The sequence below is a fragment of the Salvelinus fontinalis genome, chromosome 3 (genome assembly GCF_029448725.1).
Source record: "Salvelinus fontinalis isolate EN_2023a chromosome 3, ASM2944872v1, whole genome shotgun sequence".
Classification (NCBI taxonomy): Eukaryota; Metazoa; Chordata; class Actinopteri; order Salmoniformes; family Salmonidae; genus Salvelinus; species Salvelinus fontinalis.
In genome coordinates, this window is record NC_074667.1 from 50,234,023 (window position 1) to 50,253,253 (window position 19,231).

Consider the following 19,231-nt stretch of genomic DNA (forward strand, 5'->3'; position numbering starts at 1 on the left):
AAGGGCCAGAGGTATACAGAATGGTGTCATCTGCGTAAAGTGCCTGTGAACAGGGAGTGATTAACAATAGCTTGCACTTCTTGAGATATGCAAATAAAGACAATTTTGAAGAAGATGGTGGGGATAGGATTGTGAAGGCAGGTAGAAGGCTTAAATTATCATATCACTTTCCTAAGCATGTCTGTGTCAACCAGGGAAAAATAAATCCATAGTGCCTTTGCGTGGTAGGCTAGGGCACATATCATCAAACTTCTCATCAGGTCTTCATTGACTGATAACCATGTTTTTTAAATGTTTGTTATTAAGCTGTAGTCTGGGTGGTGGAAGGCTTCCATAAGAGTGGCTTCAATAAAATCAGCACTACAGTCTGAAGATAGCCATGTAATCAATTTTGTACTTAGTAATGAGGTCATTCACGACCTCATTTGCTAAATACTTGCAAAGTAGCTAAAAAGTACTAAGTAGATTAAAAGTTACCAAAATGCTAACGTTGTCTGTGATGAGATCCAAACATGTAACCTTTGGGTTTCTAGACATAGGTGTTATACGCCCACACATCCACCACTACCAACCACTCTCCTTTCATTGTTCTGTTAATAAGTAACCTTTTTCTTATGTAACCATACATAAGGGTGGCAGGTAGGCTAGTGGTTAGAGTGTTGGACTAGTAAATGGAAGGTTGCAAGATCAAATCCCTGAGCTGACAAGGTAAAAATGGGTTATTCTGCCCCTGAACAAGGCAGTTACCCACTTTTCCTAGGCCATCATTGAAAATAAGAATTTGTTCTTAACTGACTTGCCTAGTTAAATAAAGGAAAAATAACTAACATATTATACTCATTTGAGTTTCCCGGATTTACGTTTACTATGTTAGGTCGAGTGTATGAGACCAGGCTGACCAAGCGCGACTTTGGTCTAGCTACCCTGTTTTCTCTAGCTATCACATTTTCAAATGAGGTGACCCCTAATTTGGGAAACCCTGCCATATACAGTGAAAAGAGGGCAGGGTTTAGGGCGTGTCTTAGTCAACATCTGTGATGACGTCAAAGATTGCTGACTCAGAGGTTGTTTTGGAGGAAATGACAAGAGATTGAAAAGAAAAAGAAATAGGCCCTCTTCAAGTAAACCTACAGGGATTCCTCTTGCTTAATAATTTATCTTACTTTGGAAACACAGGTGGCTTACCTACTAGTATTGAAAGTATATATTGCATATAATTAAACAGACGTGCGTTCTGACAGCAACGTTACCACACCACTAGCTAGCTAACGAACGTTAGGTTGTTGGGTGGGGGTGGAGACAGACAAAATTGAAGTTGTCTGTTTTTCATCTACTAAAACGAAAGGCCCATTTGAACATTCTTTAATATTCCTTCCCTGTGTTTGGGTTGATCAAGGTAAGATTTGTATCTGGTATTCTTTTTCTGCACAAATTTTGATAAATGGTTATTTTATGTTTACCAATTTACTTACCTAGCTAACGGGTCGTTTTGTCCCCGCAGTGGGCGTTGAGCACTAGACACTGAAGTCAGATACCTAACTTCTTGACTATAATATGAGTGTCACTCATCAGTCATACGAGAACATCTTTGTCAAAATCAGACCTGTCCAGTTACAGTTAGTTGTCTAAACAGCCAGTAAACATCCAACATCATGTACTTAACTAACTATCCAAAACCATGTACTTAGCTATTTTTCTAAATGTATGGCTCTGTAGTATCTAATTAGCTAGGTGCTAGTTAGTAATGCACCAAACTAACGTCACGTTAACGGGCTAGCTAACCTACTAGGCCCATCAGGGGTAACGCCAACATTATGCCAGCTACTAGTTAGCTAAAGTAACGTTGTTAGAAAACAAACAGACCGTTTAGCTAACTGTCATGTTAGCTAACGTTACTCAATTTAGCTAACCTTGTTGATAAAATAACTAACTTTAGTGTTGAATGACGTGCTCATCTGTAATCATTAGCTAACTAGCTAGTATGTTAGCAACTGGTAAACATTTGTTTACGAGCTAACCTTACTAGCCAGCAAGGGGTGTATTCATTAATCGGAATCAGTTGCAAAAATGTTTCGTCTGTTTCAAAACTCTAGGAAGCAAATGGATGGAAACAAACGAGGGACCTACCTGGGGTGTATTCATTACGGAAACTTTTAGCCGTTTAAGAACCAAACAGAGTAAAACTAGTTTCTAAAGTTTCAAGTTTTTATTGTCACGTGCACAAGTACAGGGAAACGCCATTCTTGCTTGCTTTTTCCCAACCATGCAGTAATCAATATCAGTAGTACTACAAAAAAAGTAAAGTAGAACAAAAACACATGAGAAATAGAGATGAGAACACAAGAAAGTATACTGAACAAACATATAAATGCAACAATTTCAACGATTTTATTGAGTTTAAGTTCATAGAAGGAAATCAGTCAATGGAAATAAATTCATTAGGCCCTTATCTATGGATTTCACATGACTGGGCAGGGGCACAGTTGTGGGTGGGCCTGGGAGGGCATAGGCCCAACCACTTGGGAGCCAGGCCCAGCCAATCAAAATAGAGTTTTTCCCCACAAAATGGCCCTAATTACAGACAGAAATACTCCTCGATTTCATCAGCTGTCCTGGTGGCTGGTCTCAGATATTGCAGGTGAAGAAGCCAGATGTGGAGGCCATGGGCTGGCGTGGTTACACGTGGACTGAGTTTGAGACCGGTTGGACGTACTGCCAAATTCTCAAATAACGTTGGAGGTGGCTTATGGTAGAGAAATTAACATTCAATTAGCTGATAACAGCTCTGGTGGCATGCCAATTGCACACTCCCTCAAAACTTGAGACATCTGTGGCACTGTGTTGTGACAAATACTGGAGTAGTAGAGTTAGGTATGTTTAGGGGTAAGGTAGGCATCAGGATATATGATGAACATTGTAGCAGCAGAGTCTATGATGATTGTATGTAAGTGTGTCTATTTGACAAATTCAAATAGGTCCCCCCTTTTTCGTTTGCTTCAGAATCGAGGTAATGAGTACATTCCTGAATTTGTCCAATAGAAACTATTGTTTTCGTTGCAAAATCCATCCGTTTGGGGTAAACGATTTCCGTTGCAAAATGTTTTGTTACAAGTGTACTGATATAGGAAGGACAAGTGACATCCCGGCAATTTTGAGAGAAAAAAAGTTATAGCGGAGTTGTGCCTGGTCGTCAATAGTTACCACAAAGTCATAAACCCCGCCTATTTCTACAATTTATCTTCTTAAAATGTGATTTTCCACCTAACCACACTGCTAACTATATGCCTAACCCTTACCTTAAATTATAACCAAAAAGCACATTTTTAGTTTTCACAAGTTTTATGATATATCATTTTGACTTAGGTAATTAGTGGAAACCGTTATGCATGTTGTTCATACGCGTGTCTGCCTTCTCATTGGCTGGAATGGTCTCACCTGATCTGGCCTCCCGACTGTCTTCCATTTTTAAAGACAATTATCTTCGTTGTTACTGACCAATAGTGTAGCTGGTCAATATAATGGATAATCTGTGGTGTTGCTTTCTACATGCGAAACCCATGTGACCCACCCGACTCTCATGAATGTCAGGTTAGAGATTAAATATGGAGTCAGCAAGGCCACAGTCAGAATTGCCATATTGTTAGAAATTAAAAAAGTATATAGTGCTTCATTTAATTGTTCAGACTGAGGTTAGGCCTATTTTGGCACCATGCATGTATCTTCCACCCTCTAGAGTGGTCCAATTGATCACTTATGTTGGTCTACATCCCAGGTCAGGGTTTCTGAATGCACGGTCCTGTGATCAAATTTAATTTGTCACATGCGCCAAATACAACAGGTGTAGACCTTACTGTGAAATGCTTACCTACAAGCCCTTATCCAACAGTGCAGTTCAAGAAATATAGTTAAGAAAATATTTACTAAATAAACTAAAGTGGAGAAAAAAGAAAAGAAATCCTAAAAGAACACAAGAAAATTATATAACAATAAGAAGGCTATATACAGGGGGTACCGGTACCGAGTCAATGTGCTGGGGTACAGGATAGTTGAGGTAACTTGTAAAGTGACTATGCATAGGTAATAAACACCGAGTAGCAGCAGTGTAAAAACAAAGGGGGGGGGTCAATGTTAATAGGGTGGCCATTTGATTAATTGTTCAGTAGTCTTATGTCTTGGGGGTAGAAGCTGTTAAGGAGCCTTTTGGTCATAGACTTGGTGCTCCAGTACCGCTTGCCGTGTGGTAGCAGAGAGAACAGTCTATGACTTGGGTGACTGACTGGAGTCTTTGACAATTTTTTGGGCCTTTTCTCTGACACTGCCTATTATATAGGTCCTGGATGTCAGGAAGCTTGGCCCCAGTGATGTACTGGGCCATACGCACTACCCTCTGTAGCGCCTTATGGTCAGATGCTGAGCAGTTGCCATACCAGGTGGTGATGTAACCGGTCAGAATGCACTCAATGGTGCAGCTGTAGAACTTTTTGAGGATCTGGGGACCCATGCCAAATCTTTTCAGTGTCCTGAGGGGGAAAAGGTGTTGTACCCTCTTCACAACTGTCTTGGTGTGTTTGGACTAGGGCTGGGTGATATGGCCAAAATCTTATATCCTGATATAGGTCATTTCATAAAGCGATACATATCACAATATAGCAAATTTTCTGTAAATTCAATGAATAAATAGTTTCTATAAAATTACCACATGTAAAGGCCTATTTCTTATTACATTTTGAATTATACTCAACAAATATATAACTCACGTTTCTCGACCATGTAAATTTGGGCCATGTCTTTGCAAATGTAAGTGGTAACGGCAGTTATCTCCTTCCCTCTTCGTGATACTTTGCCATATGGTGTGCTGTGGGCAAAAGCCTCTTGCAACGTCTGAGTCGGGTTTGTTTTGAGCACTCGACTGTACTTTTTGGGTCTCATCCGTAGACTCTCTCCGTACTGTTTCACATGATTCTTGCATAGGTGGTAAAAGAGGTTAGTGGTGTTTGAGCCTGTTGTCGGGACTGCCCTGTGGCATATTTGCAGAGGACGTTTTTTTTTTGTCGTGACAGACTTTTCATACCAAACCACATCCATGCGACCGACGTGGCCCCTCTTTTAGGTACAAGCTCTGTGTCTCCGTGCTCTGTGTCATGTTCACTCTCCTCCATGTTTGTTTGTGTTGCAAATTTCCTTCCACACAGCACGTTCACTTGCTCCACTTCAGCCCCGTCAATGTTAATGGGGGCCTGTTCGGTCCTCCTTTTCCTATAGTCCACGATCAGCTCTTTGTCTTGCTGACATTGAGGGAGAGGTTGTTGTCCTGGCACCACACTGCCAGGACTCTGACCTCCTCCCTATAGGCTGTCTCATCATTGTCGGTGATCTGGCCTACCACTGCTGTGTCGTCAGCAAACTTAATGATGGTGTTGGAGTCGTGCTTGGCCACGCAGTCGTGGGTGAACGGGAAGTACAGGAGGGGACTAAGCTCGCACCTCTGAGGGGCCCCAGTGTTGAGGATCAGCATGGCAGATGTGTTGTTGCCTACCCTTACCACCTGGGGGTGGTCTGTCCTGAAGGTCAATCATGGTCCAATATTGACGTTTTGCCTGTTTGATTGTTTGTCTGAGGGATTTCTTATAAGCGTCTGGATTAGTGTCCCTCTCCTTGAAAGCGGCAGCTCTAGCCTTTAGCTCGGTGCGGATGTTGCCTCTAATCCATGGCATCTGGTTGGCAAATGTACATGCGGGAACGACATTGTTGATGCACTTATTGATGAAAGTGAAAGGGGGATACCTAGTCAGTTGTCCATCTGAATGTATTCAACTGAAATGTGTCTACTTTATTTAACCCAACCCCTCTGAATCAGAGAGGTGCAGGGGGCTGCCTTAATTGACATCCACGGCGCCCTGGGAACAGTGGGTCTAACTGCCTTGCTCAGGGGCAGAACGACAGATTTTTACCTTTACAGTTCGGGGATTTAATCCAGCAACCTTCCGGTTACTGGCCCAACGCTCTAACTACTAGGCAGCCGGTGAATGAGGTGGTATACTCCTCAATGCCATTGGATGAATCCCGGAACATATTCCAGACTGTGCTAGCAAAACAGTCCTGTAGCGTAGCATCCGCGTCATCTGACCACTTCCGTATTGAGCGAGTCAATGGTACTTCCTGCTTTAATTGTTGCTTGTAAGCAGGAATCAGGAGGATATAATTATGGTCAGGTTTTATTTGGGGGAGATATGGTTATGCTGTTTTGTTAAGAAAATGTAGGTCAGTGAGAGCAGTGGGTCTTTATTCAATGTGTCTTTATGGAAGGACTCTGCACAAAGATGGCCTGCACAACAGGAATATTGTATTCCACTCTCTCTGTCTGTGGATCAAGTCTCATAGCTTCCTTCACATGTTGAAACGTTTCTGGGTTACATTACGTCTTACATTCCTCTCCAAAACCTGTATCTTGTGAAATTAGAGGAACACGTTGGAGGGGCAGGCAGAGTTAAAAAACAAAAACAACTAGTCTTGTTGTTTATGTAGTTAAACAGTGTCCAGTGAGGCACACTGTACTTGGTTACATTCCCAGAACTATACCTGCTCCGAGCATTTCATTGTCTGTAATCCCAATGACTGGACCACTAGCTGTGGACCAAATGTCTAGAGTGAGGTTGAGCTAGCAGCTGGTCAATATAGTCAATTGCACAAAGGAAGTGTTGTAATATTTCCACTGCAGTAGTAGTGGTTGTAAGTAGTAGCCTGTGATAATATTGCCTGAGCCATGCTGTCATAAACTGCATCGCTTTTTAACCCGGGGGGGGGTTTCACAGCAGACACACAGGCAGCGTGCTTATAAACTATGTGCCTGTGTTATAGGTTGCTGTTTACCATAATAACAATGTACATGGTTAGTCCACCATTCTAATTTAGTGCCCCTTCTCTTTCCTCAGCTGTGGCACAATGACGTCTAGGAAGAAAGTACTACTCAAAGTCATCATCCTGGGAGACTCTGGGTGAGTGTCCTGTCTACCTTGCACAGCTAGGCTAATTTCACTTCTCAACTTAAAAGTTTACCAAAATATGTTTGTTTACCAATCACTCTGTCATAACTGTTGCTGAATCTCTCTTGTCAGAGTTGGGAAGACGTCGCTGATGAACCAGTATGTGAATAAGAAGTTCAGTAACCAGTACAAAGCCACAATAGGAGCTGATTTCCTAACGAAAGAAGTGATGGTGGATGACAGACTTGTCACCATGCAGGTACTGGGGAAGGGATACTATCAATTTACTCATCACTTCACAAGTGCTGTGCTGAAGTAGAGGCCAGTGGGTAGGCCTATAATCTATTGTTGTTCATGAACATGTATCGCCTCCCTGTGCTCTGTCACAGATCTGGGACACTGCAGGGCAGGAGAGGTTCCAGTCTCTAGGTGTAGCGTTCTACCGCGGGGCAGACTGCTGTGTGCTGGTGTTTGACGTGACCGCCCCCAACACCTTTAAGACGCTAGACAGCTGGAGGGACGAGTTCCTTATACAGGCCAGCCCTCGAGATCCCGAGAACTTCCCCTTTGTGGTGCTAGGCAACAAGATTGACTTGGAGAACAGACAGGTGGGTTCAGATGTAGCATTTGAGACCAGAGCATCTCAGGTAGTAGCTTGTGTTCCCTTCAGAGAATGACAGCTGCTCTTTGCATCTGTCAGGTGACGACCAAACGAGCACAGGCGTGGTGTCAGAGCAAGAACAACATCCCCTACTTCGAGACCAGCGCTAAGGAGGCCATCAACGTTGAACAGGCTTTCCAGACTATCGCACGCAATGCTCTTAAACAGGTAGGGGACAGAGGGGAGCTTATGAGCGCTTTGCTGAATGCCATGTGTGTTTTGTGTATTTACAGTAGTGCTGTCTTGATTTCATTGTACAGTGCCTTTCACACCCCTTGACTTTTTCCACGTTTTGTTGTTACAGCCAGAATTTAAAATTGATTAATTTGAGATTGTGCCACTGATCTAGACACAATACCCATCAATGTCAAAGTTAAATTTTGTTTGCAGAAATGTTAAAGCTGAAATATCTTGAATCAGTAAGTATTCAGCCCCTTTGTTATGGCACGCCTAAATACTTTCAGAAGGAAAAATGTACTTAACAAGTCATAAGTTGCTCGGGGTGGCAGGGTAGCCTAGTGGTTAGAGCGTTGGTCTAGTAACTGAAAGGTTGCAAGTTCAAATCCCCGAGCTGACAAGGTACAAATCTGTCGTTCTGCCCCTGAACAGGCAGTTAACCCACTGTTCCGAGGCTGTCATTGAAAAATAAGAATCTGTTCTTAACTGACTTGCCTAGTTCAATTTGTAAGTCGCTCTGGATAAGAGCGTCTGCTAAATGACTTAAATGTAAATGTAAGTTGCATGGACTCACTCTGTGTGCAATAATAGTGGTTAACATGATTTTTGAATGACTACCTCATCTCTATACCCCACACATACAATTATCTGTAAGGTCCCCCAGTCGAGTAGTGATTTTTCAAGTGCAGATTCAACCACAAAGACCAGGGAGGTTTTCCAAAGCCTCACAAAGAAGGGCACCTATTGGTAGATGGGTAAAAAAAAAAGCAGACACTGAATATTCCTTTGAGCATAGTGAAGTTATTAATAATGCTTTGGATGGTGTATCAATACACCCAGTCATTACAAAGATACAGGCGTCCTTCCTAACTCAATTGGCGGAGAGGAAGGAAACCGCTCAGGGATTTCACCATGAGGCCAATGGTGACTTAAAACAGTTACAGTTTAATGACTGTGATGGGAGAAAACTGAGAATGGATCAACGACATTGTAGTTACTCCACAATACTGACCTAAATGACAGAGTGAAAAGGAAGTCTGTACAGAATAAAAATATTCCAGAACATGCATTGTGTTTGGGGCAAATCAAACACAACACATCGCTGAGTAAGTACTGTACTACTCTTCATATTTTCAAGCATGGTGGTGGCTGCGTCATGTTATGGATCAGGTAGTCATCGGCAAGGTCTAGTGAGTTTTTAGAGCTCAGCACAGGCAAAATCCTAGAGGAAAACCTGGTTTCTAACAGACACTGGGAGACATTCACCTTTCAGCAGGACAATAACCTAAAACTCTAGGCCAAATTTACACAAGTTGCTTACCAAGACGACATTGAATGTTCCAGAGTGGCCTAGTTACAGTTTTGGCTTAAATCTATGGCAAGACTTAAATGTCTGTCTAGCAATGATCACAACCAACTTGACAGAGCTTTAAGAGTTTAAAAAAAAGAATAATGGGCAAATATCCAGGTGTATAAAGCTCTTTTCAAGATACTTATGCTGTAATCACTGCCAAAGGTGATTCTAACATGTATTGACTAAGGGGTTGAATACTTATCTAATGAAGATATATTATTGATTTATTTTTTATTATTGCCAAGAGTGTGCAAAGCTGTCATCAAGGCAAAGGGTGGCAACTTTGAAGAATCTAAAATAGATTGATTTGTTTAACACTTTTGGTTACTACATAGTTTGTCTTCACTATTATTCTACAATGTAGAAAATAATAAAAAATGAAGAAAAACCCTTTAATGAGTAGGTGTCCAAACTTTTGACTGGTACTGTATATATTCAACTTTGACATTAGAGTATTTTGTGTTGATCGTTGAAGAAAAAAAAAAATAACTCCATTTTAATCCCAATTTGTAACACATCGAAATGTGAAAGTCAAGGGGTTAGAATACTTCGAAGGCACTGTATGTTGAAGTCACACAAAAAAGCTCAGTGGTGGTGGAAAAAGTACCCAATTGTCATACTTGAGTAAAAGTAAAGATATCTCAATAGAAAATGACTCAAGTAAAAGTAGTCACCCAGTAAAATACTACTTGAGTCAGTCTAAAAGTATTTGGTTTTAAATATACAAAAGTAAATGTAATTGGGAAAAAATACTTAAGTATCAAAAGAAAAAGTATAAATAATTTCAAATTGCTTATATTAAGCAAACCAGGTGGCAAAATTGTCTGTTTTTTTAATTTACAGATACCCATGGGCACACTCCAACACTGACATAATTGACAAAGAAAGCATTTGTGTTATGTGAGTCCGCCAGATCAGAGGCAATAGGGATGACCAGGGATGTTCTCTTGATAAGTGCATGAATTTGGACCAGTTTCCTATCAAAATGTAACAAACTTTTGGGTGTCAGGGAAAATGTATGGAGTAAAAAGTACAATATTGTCTTTAAGAATGTAGTAAAGTAAAACTTGTAAAATATAAATAGTTATGTATAGATACCCCACAAAACTACTTCAGTAAAAATACTTTAAAGTACTTAACACCATCTCGTCTTTTAGGAGACAGAGGTGGAGTTGTACAATGAGTTTCCTGAACCAATAAAGCTGGACAGGAACGAACGGGCCAAGCCATCAGCGGAGGCCTGCAGCTGCTGAGGACCTAAGAGACCTACAGGGGACAACTGTTGGCCCTGCTACTCTGTCTTGCCTTGTCTACCCTTTATCCCCCATGCCCCTGTGTGCTCTCCTCTGCCCAATATCATCACTGGCCTTCGTAGATGCAAGCAGAGTTCCGCTCGTAAAGTATACTTTACACACACACACACACACTGTACTCATCCCTGTGTACACATCACACATTTACTCTCAAGATGAGTCTCCAAGCCCAAAGAACACCCAGATGGATATTAGAGCATTTAACAGCATACCTGCTTATTATTTCCCCTTAACCTTTTTAGATGCCATTGTTTCCATGGCACCAGCCTCATAACATTTTATAAGGGGAGTTAGATATAGTTCACTCCCAAAGTTCCAGTGGTGAAGGATCAGATTGAGTAATTTATATCAATGGTGTGTGGGGGTTATACCAATGTACTGCCTGAAGATACATGTGTTAATTGGATTGGATGTGAACTAGCAAATCCAACATACAAGTGTGTTGAAGGCATTTTTTGCACTTTGTTGTCATGTAGGCTTATTCAAACCCTATTTGACACCTTATTTTGGAGCCACAATAAACACTTTATTTTATTTTTATTTTTTTTAGCTCAAGGCAGAAGAGGCAATATGGATTTTAACTCTGCTCCCCAACTTCCATGATGTCCTCAACTGCCCTACACATTGTTTCTCAATGGGGGAAAAGTCAGGCAGCAAATTATTTTGTCAACATTGAGACCTGACACTGGGTAGAGAATCAAACCAAGGGAGATATATTTTCAGTAGAAATATCTCTTTACTATTATTAGGTATTACCCGTCTTCTTTTTACACTGTCAACTATTACAAACCTTTGTCAATTGTTTATAGGGGAAAAAAGTCTTGTCAGTTACTCGCTCTGCCTATAGCTCAGGTTGGCAAATTATTTAAGTGCTTGATTTTTTTTTTACCGATCAGATATTTTGTCTGTTCGCATATTATGTTTAGAATTTGAATTGCATCAGAGGACATATGGGGGAAATGTGTTAGCATTAATCAAGTTAATGAAATGATTAATGCACTTAATCTACATTGTTTAAAAATGTCTTTGGGTTTCAGGTAATAATAATGGTTATTGAATAAAGAATCTGTGTGTGTTACTGCAAGTAGAACAGGTAGTTAAAGCACAGTAGGTTACTATCATGGCTCTCATACACACAGCTGTTGAAAGAAAGAGTTTACTAAAATCTATAGTATACATTGAAATGTGTCATTTTGCATGGGGGCACTCACTTGGTATTTGTATTCAGTCCACTACTTGTACCGAAATATAAAAATTGGTCACTTGTGAAAGTTGACAGAACACGGGACCATCGAAATCTGTCAAACGTTTAATTACATTATCTTCAACCAACACCAGACATAAAAATAATCAAACCATTTGTGCTCTTCCACATCAAGACAATAAGACATACATTCTTCAGTCTGTTCCCATCTCTTTTCAAAGTCAGTCAATGTTTGTCCCAACCACTCAGTTGGTCCTGGGTTTCTTACTGGTTACCTGCAGCCACTGTTGGAGCGGTCCTGCAGTCTTCGGCTGCTTCTCAGGCCTGGTCTCTCCTGTGTGGCCCTCCTGTTTGACTTTCCCAGTATCTGGCTCTTTCCTCTTGGAGGGTGTGCTGCTCTTGAGCCAGCCCATCATCATCTTACTGCCAGCTGAGGGTTTGGGCTCCTGGGGAAGGAAGTGTATTTGACGAGGGGAGGCAGGGAGGAAAGTGTAGAATGGTATGGAGTCCATTATGTATTTTTACTCTTCAAAGTTTTAAATCTAGATGTTTTTAGAAAGGTTGTCCCAGACCAATGATCAGGAGCTATTCAATGATTGGAACAGCTCAGACATCTCAAATATTAGTATGTAGCTCAGTGAAGTCATGCAGTTGTACTTTCTTAGCCTGAGGATCCACTGGCAGCAGGCACTCGGGAATTGTTTTGAGAGTTATTGACCAGTGAAGAGACAGGGTGAAAGGTCAGTTTGTTTTTGGACTGAAGCAGTTTTAGGGCATCTAATGACCTCACCTGACCAAAATTCAGCCATCTTCTGACCTCTGTCGAGAATCACTGGCATCCTGCAACACAAGCAAAATCATTGGTGATTCTACCTCGTACACAAACTTTCATATATAAAGAACATACTTTACTCAAGAAGAGAGTAATGTTTTAAACAGACCCATACTGGTCATCGATGCCTTGAAGATGGGGGATGTACCCAGAGTGATCACAGTGTAGGTCTAGAGGGGATCTCCACTATGGGTAGTCCATCAGTCAAACAGTCCTACAATGGTCAGCAACAGCCATCCTCTCCACTCACAGACTCCTTTGTCCTCCTACATAAGAAAGAAGTACCTCAAAAGGCAAAGTTTACATTATTTCATTACTGCAGACAAACAGAAGGATCACAAAATGGGTCAGGATGGAGTCAGTGGGAGAGTGCTAAAGTATTTTTGAGAAAAAGGGAAGATGGGAGATCTCATCAGTGTAATCAGACTCAATCATCTTATTCTGAATGTTACGTTTTCTTAGTGATGAAAGGTGCATGTGTGGGTAGGCTCACCTCTTCCAGGTCTACAGAGCCTTCTTCAGACATGCATGTCTGTGTATCCTTATCCTGGTCCTCTGTTTTCACGTGAGCGGGTCCTTGAGTCTGGGGGAAATAGATGAAGGGCTGCTTATCTTTCTCCTGCCTCCTCTATTCATAAAAGCCGTCAGCCAAGATGAAACAGTGCTGTCCTTTCAGCAGCGGATCCTGAATGAAATGGTACACAAACATTTACTAATACACCAAGTTTGAGGATGCATGCTGTCCCAGTTGATGAGTTATGTGTATTTCATGTGAAGATGAATCCAACTCACTCTGCACCTTTTAGGACTTCTCTAGCAGGCTCCCGCTGCGACAGTTGTTGGTGCTGTACTGCATCTTGCTTGGGTCATTGCTGCCAGCACACACTCATCCACTGGGGCATTCTGAGGGAAAAGGGGTGGATGCAGACCGTCTGGTTAATACACAAATCTCTCTCCAGGCAGGGTGCAAATGAAGCCCCCCTCCCCCCCACAGAAACATCCAGCCCCCTAGCCAGGATCAGTTGAACACCTATACTTTGCTTACCTTATCAAAATGTGTTTGGGACAAGGCTGGGCTCAAGGACTGTGGACTCTTGTTGTAGGAAGGTCGGTACGTATCCGAATCCCATTCTTTCCACCTCGGTCTCTGTACTGAGAGGCGCTCTCCACCTTCAGGATGAATGCAGTCAAAGATTAAGATTAATCTAACCCATGCATTTGTGATGCAGTCCTCCCACACATCCTCAGCCCAGTGTCTGATGAAACAACATGCAGTAATGAAATGCATGCATTGTGTATATTACTGACAAATGTAACATTTTCCACGATGACTCAAGGGCAGCATTCCAAACACTTAAGACACCCTATCCCCTCAGCCCTCAAATTAAGTGGACACTTCTGATGACGTTTCATGACGTGTGACGAGTATACACTTGCAGGGCAAGGGCGGAAGGAATGTTTTTAAATGGATCGCCCTTTCCCGGAAATTCGTCACTGTTCATCCCGCGATGATTGTGTTTTCAGCCACGGGTAGCTTGTGGGTGCTTTATGTGCGCTACAGTCAATTATGATTGCATGTCTATATTAACTATATAATTATTAATATATGCCTACTGTATGATAGCTAGCAAATTAATTAGCTAAATAACGTTAGCCTGCCTAGCTGGAACTTCTGAAGAATGAAAATGTTTAATAAATAAAAAATCCAAAAGCAAACCAAACAAAAATATTACTACTTTTATGAGATGTGTTTGTGCCGTCATGTCCATTAGTAGCACAATTTCTAACCTTTTTACATTAGTTTACATGTATGTTTACTTATCCATATTGACGTTGAGGTCTTAAGTTTCGGCTGACTTTTCTTAGCGTATGTACAATAATTGTGGGGCGTTTCAGCCCTGAAGTGAAAATAATTGTACACTCGCAAACTCGATCAAAAAGAAGGGCTTACGTTGCGAATTTCCCTTGTTTGGCTAATCGTTTGGACCGACGTCCAAGATTGTGACGAGGATTCCCCAAGGATATAAGGCGAGGGTAAGTGGGCGAGGGTGTGTCTTTTTTTTCTTCAACCAGTCAGAATTTGGGTTTAATACTTTTTATGAAAAATTTTGATCTTACTGATACATGGAGAGAGGTTTCTGGCTGACAGTAACAAAATAGGTTCCAGAAAGTCCAGAATAGATTTTTGGCTTATATCCAAATGTATATTTGTACTAGTCCCCTCACAGATCATAGTGCCATTTACATTGATATCAAAATATTTACCCCTGATGCTAACGTTGGTAGAGCATCCTACTGGAAGCTAAATAGCTCGTTATTAAATAATGATATAGTTAAGTTTGAGGTTAAAGATCTGCTCTCACACTTTTGGGAAAGGGCTTGTGAAGAACATCTTATTGCAAGAACTGGGAGCTCTTTAAATTTGAGGTGTTCAAAAATATGGTAGTAATCTTGCTAAAACCAGAAAAGCTGAATCTTGCTAAAACCAGAAAAGCTGAGGAGGAAAAGGTGATCATTAAGATAACTTCCCTTTCTCAGAGGTCCCCAGCCGGCCTCTCGGGGGAGGAGAAGATGGAACTGATTGAGATACAAAATAAACTGGATAATATATATATATAGATTAAATAAACTGGATGATATATATAGGTTAAATAAACTGGATAATATAGAGAGATTAAAAGCAGAAGGAGCCTTTATTAGATCAGGAAAAAATGGATTGATAAGGGAGAACAGAATTCATCCTATTTCTTTAGACTTGAGAAATTTTAATCTACAAATAACACTATCCATAAATTAAACATTGATGGTGTTATTACAGATGACCAAAAATTAAAATCGCTAAATACTGTAGACATTTTTACAGGAAATTGTATAGCTCTACGTACTGTCAGGAAACCACAGATATGTTTTTTTACTCACTGAATAATGTTCACTCTCAGTGATACAGAATCTAAACAGTGTGATGAACCCATCAATTTTGAAGCGATTATAGAGTCTATCAAACATCGAAAGAACATTAAATCACCAGGTGATGAAATTACTTCAGAATTTTACAAATTATTTTCTGTCAATATCCCTTCCTATTTGAAGTCTTTTTTTAGAAAGTATTAAAAACAATGTTCTCCCTCCTACAATGGGTCAGGGGTTAATAACACTGATACCTAAGCCTAAAAAAGAAGTGCTGCTCATCGATAACTGGCGTCCAATTTGTCTTCTTAATAATGACTATAAGATATTAGCCTTACTACTTTCAAAAAGAATGAAAGAAGTCCTGGATGCAATCTTTGAAACACAGTCTGGCTTTATGAGGAACAGACATATTTCTAACAATATCAGACTAGTATTAGACATACTTGACTACTCAGATCTAATAACAGGATAGCTTCATATTATTTTTATAAAGCATTTGACACAGTAGAGCATCAGTTCCTCTTCCACTCCCTTGAGAAATGTGGCTTTGGGGATTTGTTATTTAAGGCTATTAACCTTCCTGAACCACCCATCCCGGATCCGGGATAATTGTCATCAGCAACGCTGAATAGCGTAGCATAGCGCCACAGGTAAATAATATTACTAGAAAATATTCATATTCATGAAATCACAAGTGCAATATTGCAAAACACAGTTTAGCCTTTTGTTAATCCACCTGTCGTCTCAGATTTTGAAATTATGCTTTACAGCGAAAGCAATACAAGCGTTTGTGTAAATTTATCGATCGCTCGACAAAACAATAAGTACACTTAGCATCAGGTAACTTGGTCACGAAAATCAGAAAAGCAATCAAATTAATCCTTTACCTTTGATGATCTTCGGATGTTTTCACTCACGAGAATCCCAGTTAGATAACAAATGTTCCTTTTGTCCCATAAAGATATTTTTTATATCCAAATACCTCCGTTAGTTTGGTGCGTTATGCCCAGGAACCCACCGGAAAGAGCAGTCACGACAACGCAGACAAAAATTCCAAATTATATCCATAATGTCCACAGAAACATGTCAAACTTTTTTTATAATCCATCCTCAGGGTGTTTTTCAAATATCTATTCGATAATATATCAACCGGGACAGTTGGCTTTTCACTAGGACCGAGAGTAACAATGGCCGCCTTTCTCTTTTGCGCACAACTCACTCAGAGCCCCCACCTATCCACTTACGCAATGTGGTCGTTCACGCTCATTCTTCAAAATAAAAGCCTGAAACTATGTCTAAAGGCTGTTGACACCTTAGGGAAGCCATAGAAAAAGGAGTCTGGTTGATATCCCTTTAAATGGGCAATAGGGATGCATAAGAACAGGTTTTAGCCTGCAATATCAGTTCTGTTTACCTCACAGACAAAATTTTACAGTTTTGGAAAATTCAGAGTGTTTTCTATCCTAATCTGACTATTATATGCATATTCTAGTTTCGGGGGCTGAGAAATAGGCAGTTTCAAATGGGTACGTTTTTTAGCCAAAAACAAAAATACTGCCCCCTAGCCTTTTAAGACTCTCTATACAAATGGTAAAAGCTCTATCAAATTGAAATATGGCACCTCCCCTAGAGTTGAGGTAAAGAGAGGAAATAGGCAAGGTTGTCTTACCTCTCCGTATCTGTTTTTATTAAAACACCCAACTTCTTAAAAATTATTTAAATAATAGTCCAGTACAAGGTATTTCCATAGCTGGTAAAGAAATTATTATAAGCCAGCTGGCTGACGATACTACACTTTCTCTGAAAGACGCTAACCAATTTCCCATATCGATCAATGTGATATAATCATTTTCCAAAGCGTCTGGTCTATATCTTAACATTAATAAATGTGAACGCATGGCTGTCAAAGATTGTGTGACACCTTCATATTATGGTATTCCAGTGAAAGAACTTACATATTTAGGCATAACCATTACTAAGGATCATAAGTCTAGAGGCTTACTAAATTTTAACCCTCTTATTAAAAACCCCCAGATGAAGCTAAATCAATGGCTACAGAGAGACCTATCTTTAAAAGGAAGAGTCCTAATAGCCTAGAGATACCTTCAGCCTTGGTTAACATTTGGCACTCTATCTTTATATCTTGACGGTAAAATAAGCAAGGAGATAGACCAGATGCTTTTCAACTTTCTGTGGAGAAACCGTACCCATTACATTAGAAGAACTGTTGTAATGAACACTTATGAGTATGGTGGGCTGAATTTTCTGGACTTTACTACCTTAAATAGATTGCCTGCAAAGTTCTGTCATACGTTCCAGGTCTATGCCCAAACAGTTCGAGCTTCTAATTTTTTTTATTAATCACTCCTCTCACTGTTGCCAGCTGTTATAGACCCCCCTCAGCTCCCAGCTGTGCCTTGGACACCATATGTGAATTGATTGCCCCCATCTATCTACAGAGTTCGTTCTGTTAGGTGACCTAAACTGGAATATACTTAACACCCCGGCCGTCCTACAATCTACACTAGATGCCCTCAATCTCACACAAATTATCAAGGAACCCACCAGGTACAACCCTAAATCAGTAAACATGGGCACCCTCATAGATATTATCCTGATCAACTTGCCCTCCAAATACACCTCTGCTGTTCTCAAATCAGGATCTCAGCAATCACTGCCTCATTGCCTGCATCCGTTATGGGTCCACGGTGAAACGACCACCCCTCATCACTGTCAAACGCTCCCTAAAACACTTCTGCGAGCAAGCCTTTCTAATCAACCTGGCCTGGATATCCTGGAAGGATATTGACCTCATCCCATCAGTAGAGGATGCCTGGTTGTTCTTTAAAAGTAATTTCCTCACCATCTTAAATAAGCATGCCCCTTTCAAAAAATGTAGAACTAAAAACAGATATAGCCCTTGGTTCACTCCAGACCTGACTGCCCTCGACCAGCACAAAAACATCCTGTGGCGTACTGCATTATCATAGAATAGTCCCCGCGATATGCAACTTTTCAGGCAAGTCAGGAATCAATACACACAGTCAGTTAGGAAAGCAAAGACTAGCTTTTTCAAAAAATGTGCATCCTGTAGCACAAACTCCAAAAGGTTCTGGGACACTATAAAGTCCATAGAGAATAAGAGCACCTCCTCCCAGCTGTCCACTGCACTGAGGCTAGGAAACACTGTCACCACCGATAAATCCACGATAATCGAAAATTTCAATAAGCATTTCTCTACGGCTGGCCAGTTTTCCACCTGGCTACCCCAACCCCGGCCAACAGCTCCGCACCCCCCGCAGCTACTTGCCTAAGCCTCCCCAGCTTCTCCTTCACCCAAATCCAGATAGCAGATGTTCTGAAAGAGCTGCAAAACCTGGACCTGCACAAATCAGCTGGGCTAGACAATCTGGACCCTCTCTTTCTAAAAAATTATCGGCGCCATTGTTGCAACCCCTATTACTAGTCTGTTCAATCTCTCTTTCGTATCGTCCAAGATTCCTAAAGACTGGAAAGCTGCCGCGGTTTTCCCTCTCTTCAAAGGATGTGACACTCTAGACCCAAACTGTTACAGACATATATCTATCCTGCCCTGCCTTTCTAAAGTCTTTGAAAACCAAGTTAACAAACAGATCACTGACCATTTCGAATCCCACCGTACCTTCTCCGCTGTGCAATCCGGTTTCCGAGCTGGTCACAGGTGAACCTCAGCCACGCTCAAGGTACTAAACGATATCATAACCGCCATCAATAAAAGACAGTACTGTGCAGCCGTCTTCATCGACCTGGCCAAGGCT

At 40.9% G+C, this 19,231-nt stretch overlaps 1 protein-coding gene and 1 pseudogene across 1 annotated transcript; one reads left to right on the forward strand and one right to left on the reverse strand.

Moving 5' to 3' along the window:
* The first annotated feature begins 1,030 nt into the window (after nt 1-1,030).
* Nucleotides 1,031-11,785, forward strand: LOC129851054 (ras-related protein rab7). The gene is made up of 6 exons (XM_055917234.1): nt 1,031-1,396; nt 6,933-6,995; nt 7,116-7,242; nt 7,373-7,591; nt 7,684-7,812; nt 10,333-11,785. The coding sequence occupies exons 2-6, from the start codon at nt 6,943-6,945 to the stop codon at nt 10,426-10,428; spliced, it is 624 nt and encodes a 207-aa protein (XP_055773209.1). The 5' UTR covers nt 1,031-1,396; nt 6,933-6,942; the 3' UTR covers nt 10,429-11,785.
* On the reverse strand, nt 11,785-14,445 carry LOC129851052 (abasic site processing protein HMCES-like; annotated as a pseudogene).
* Between the last annotated feature and the right edge of the window lie 4,786 nt (nt 14,446-19,231).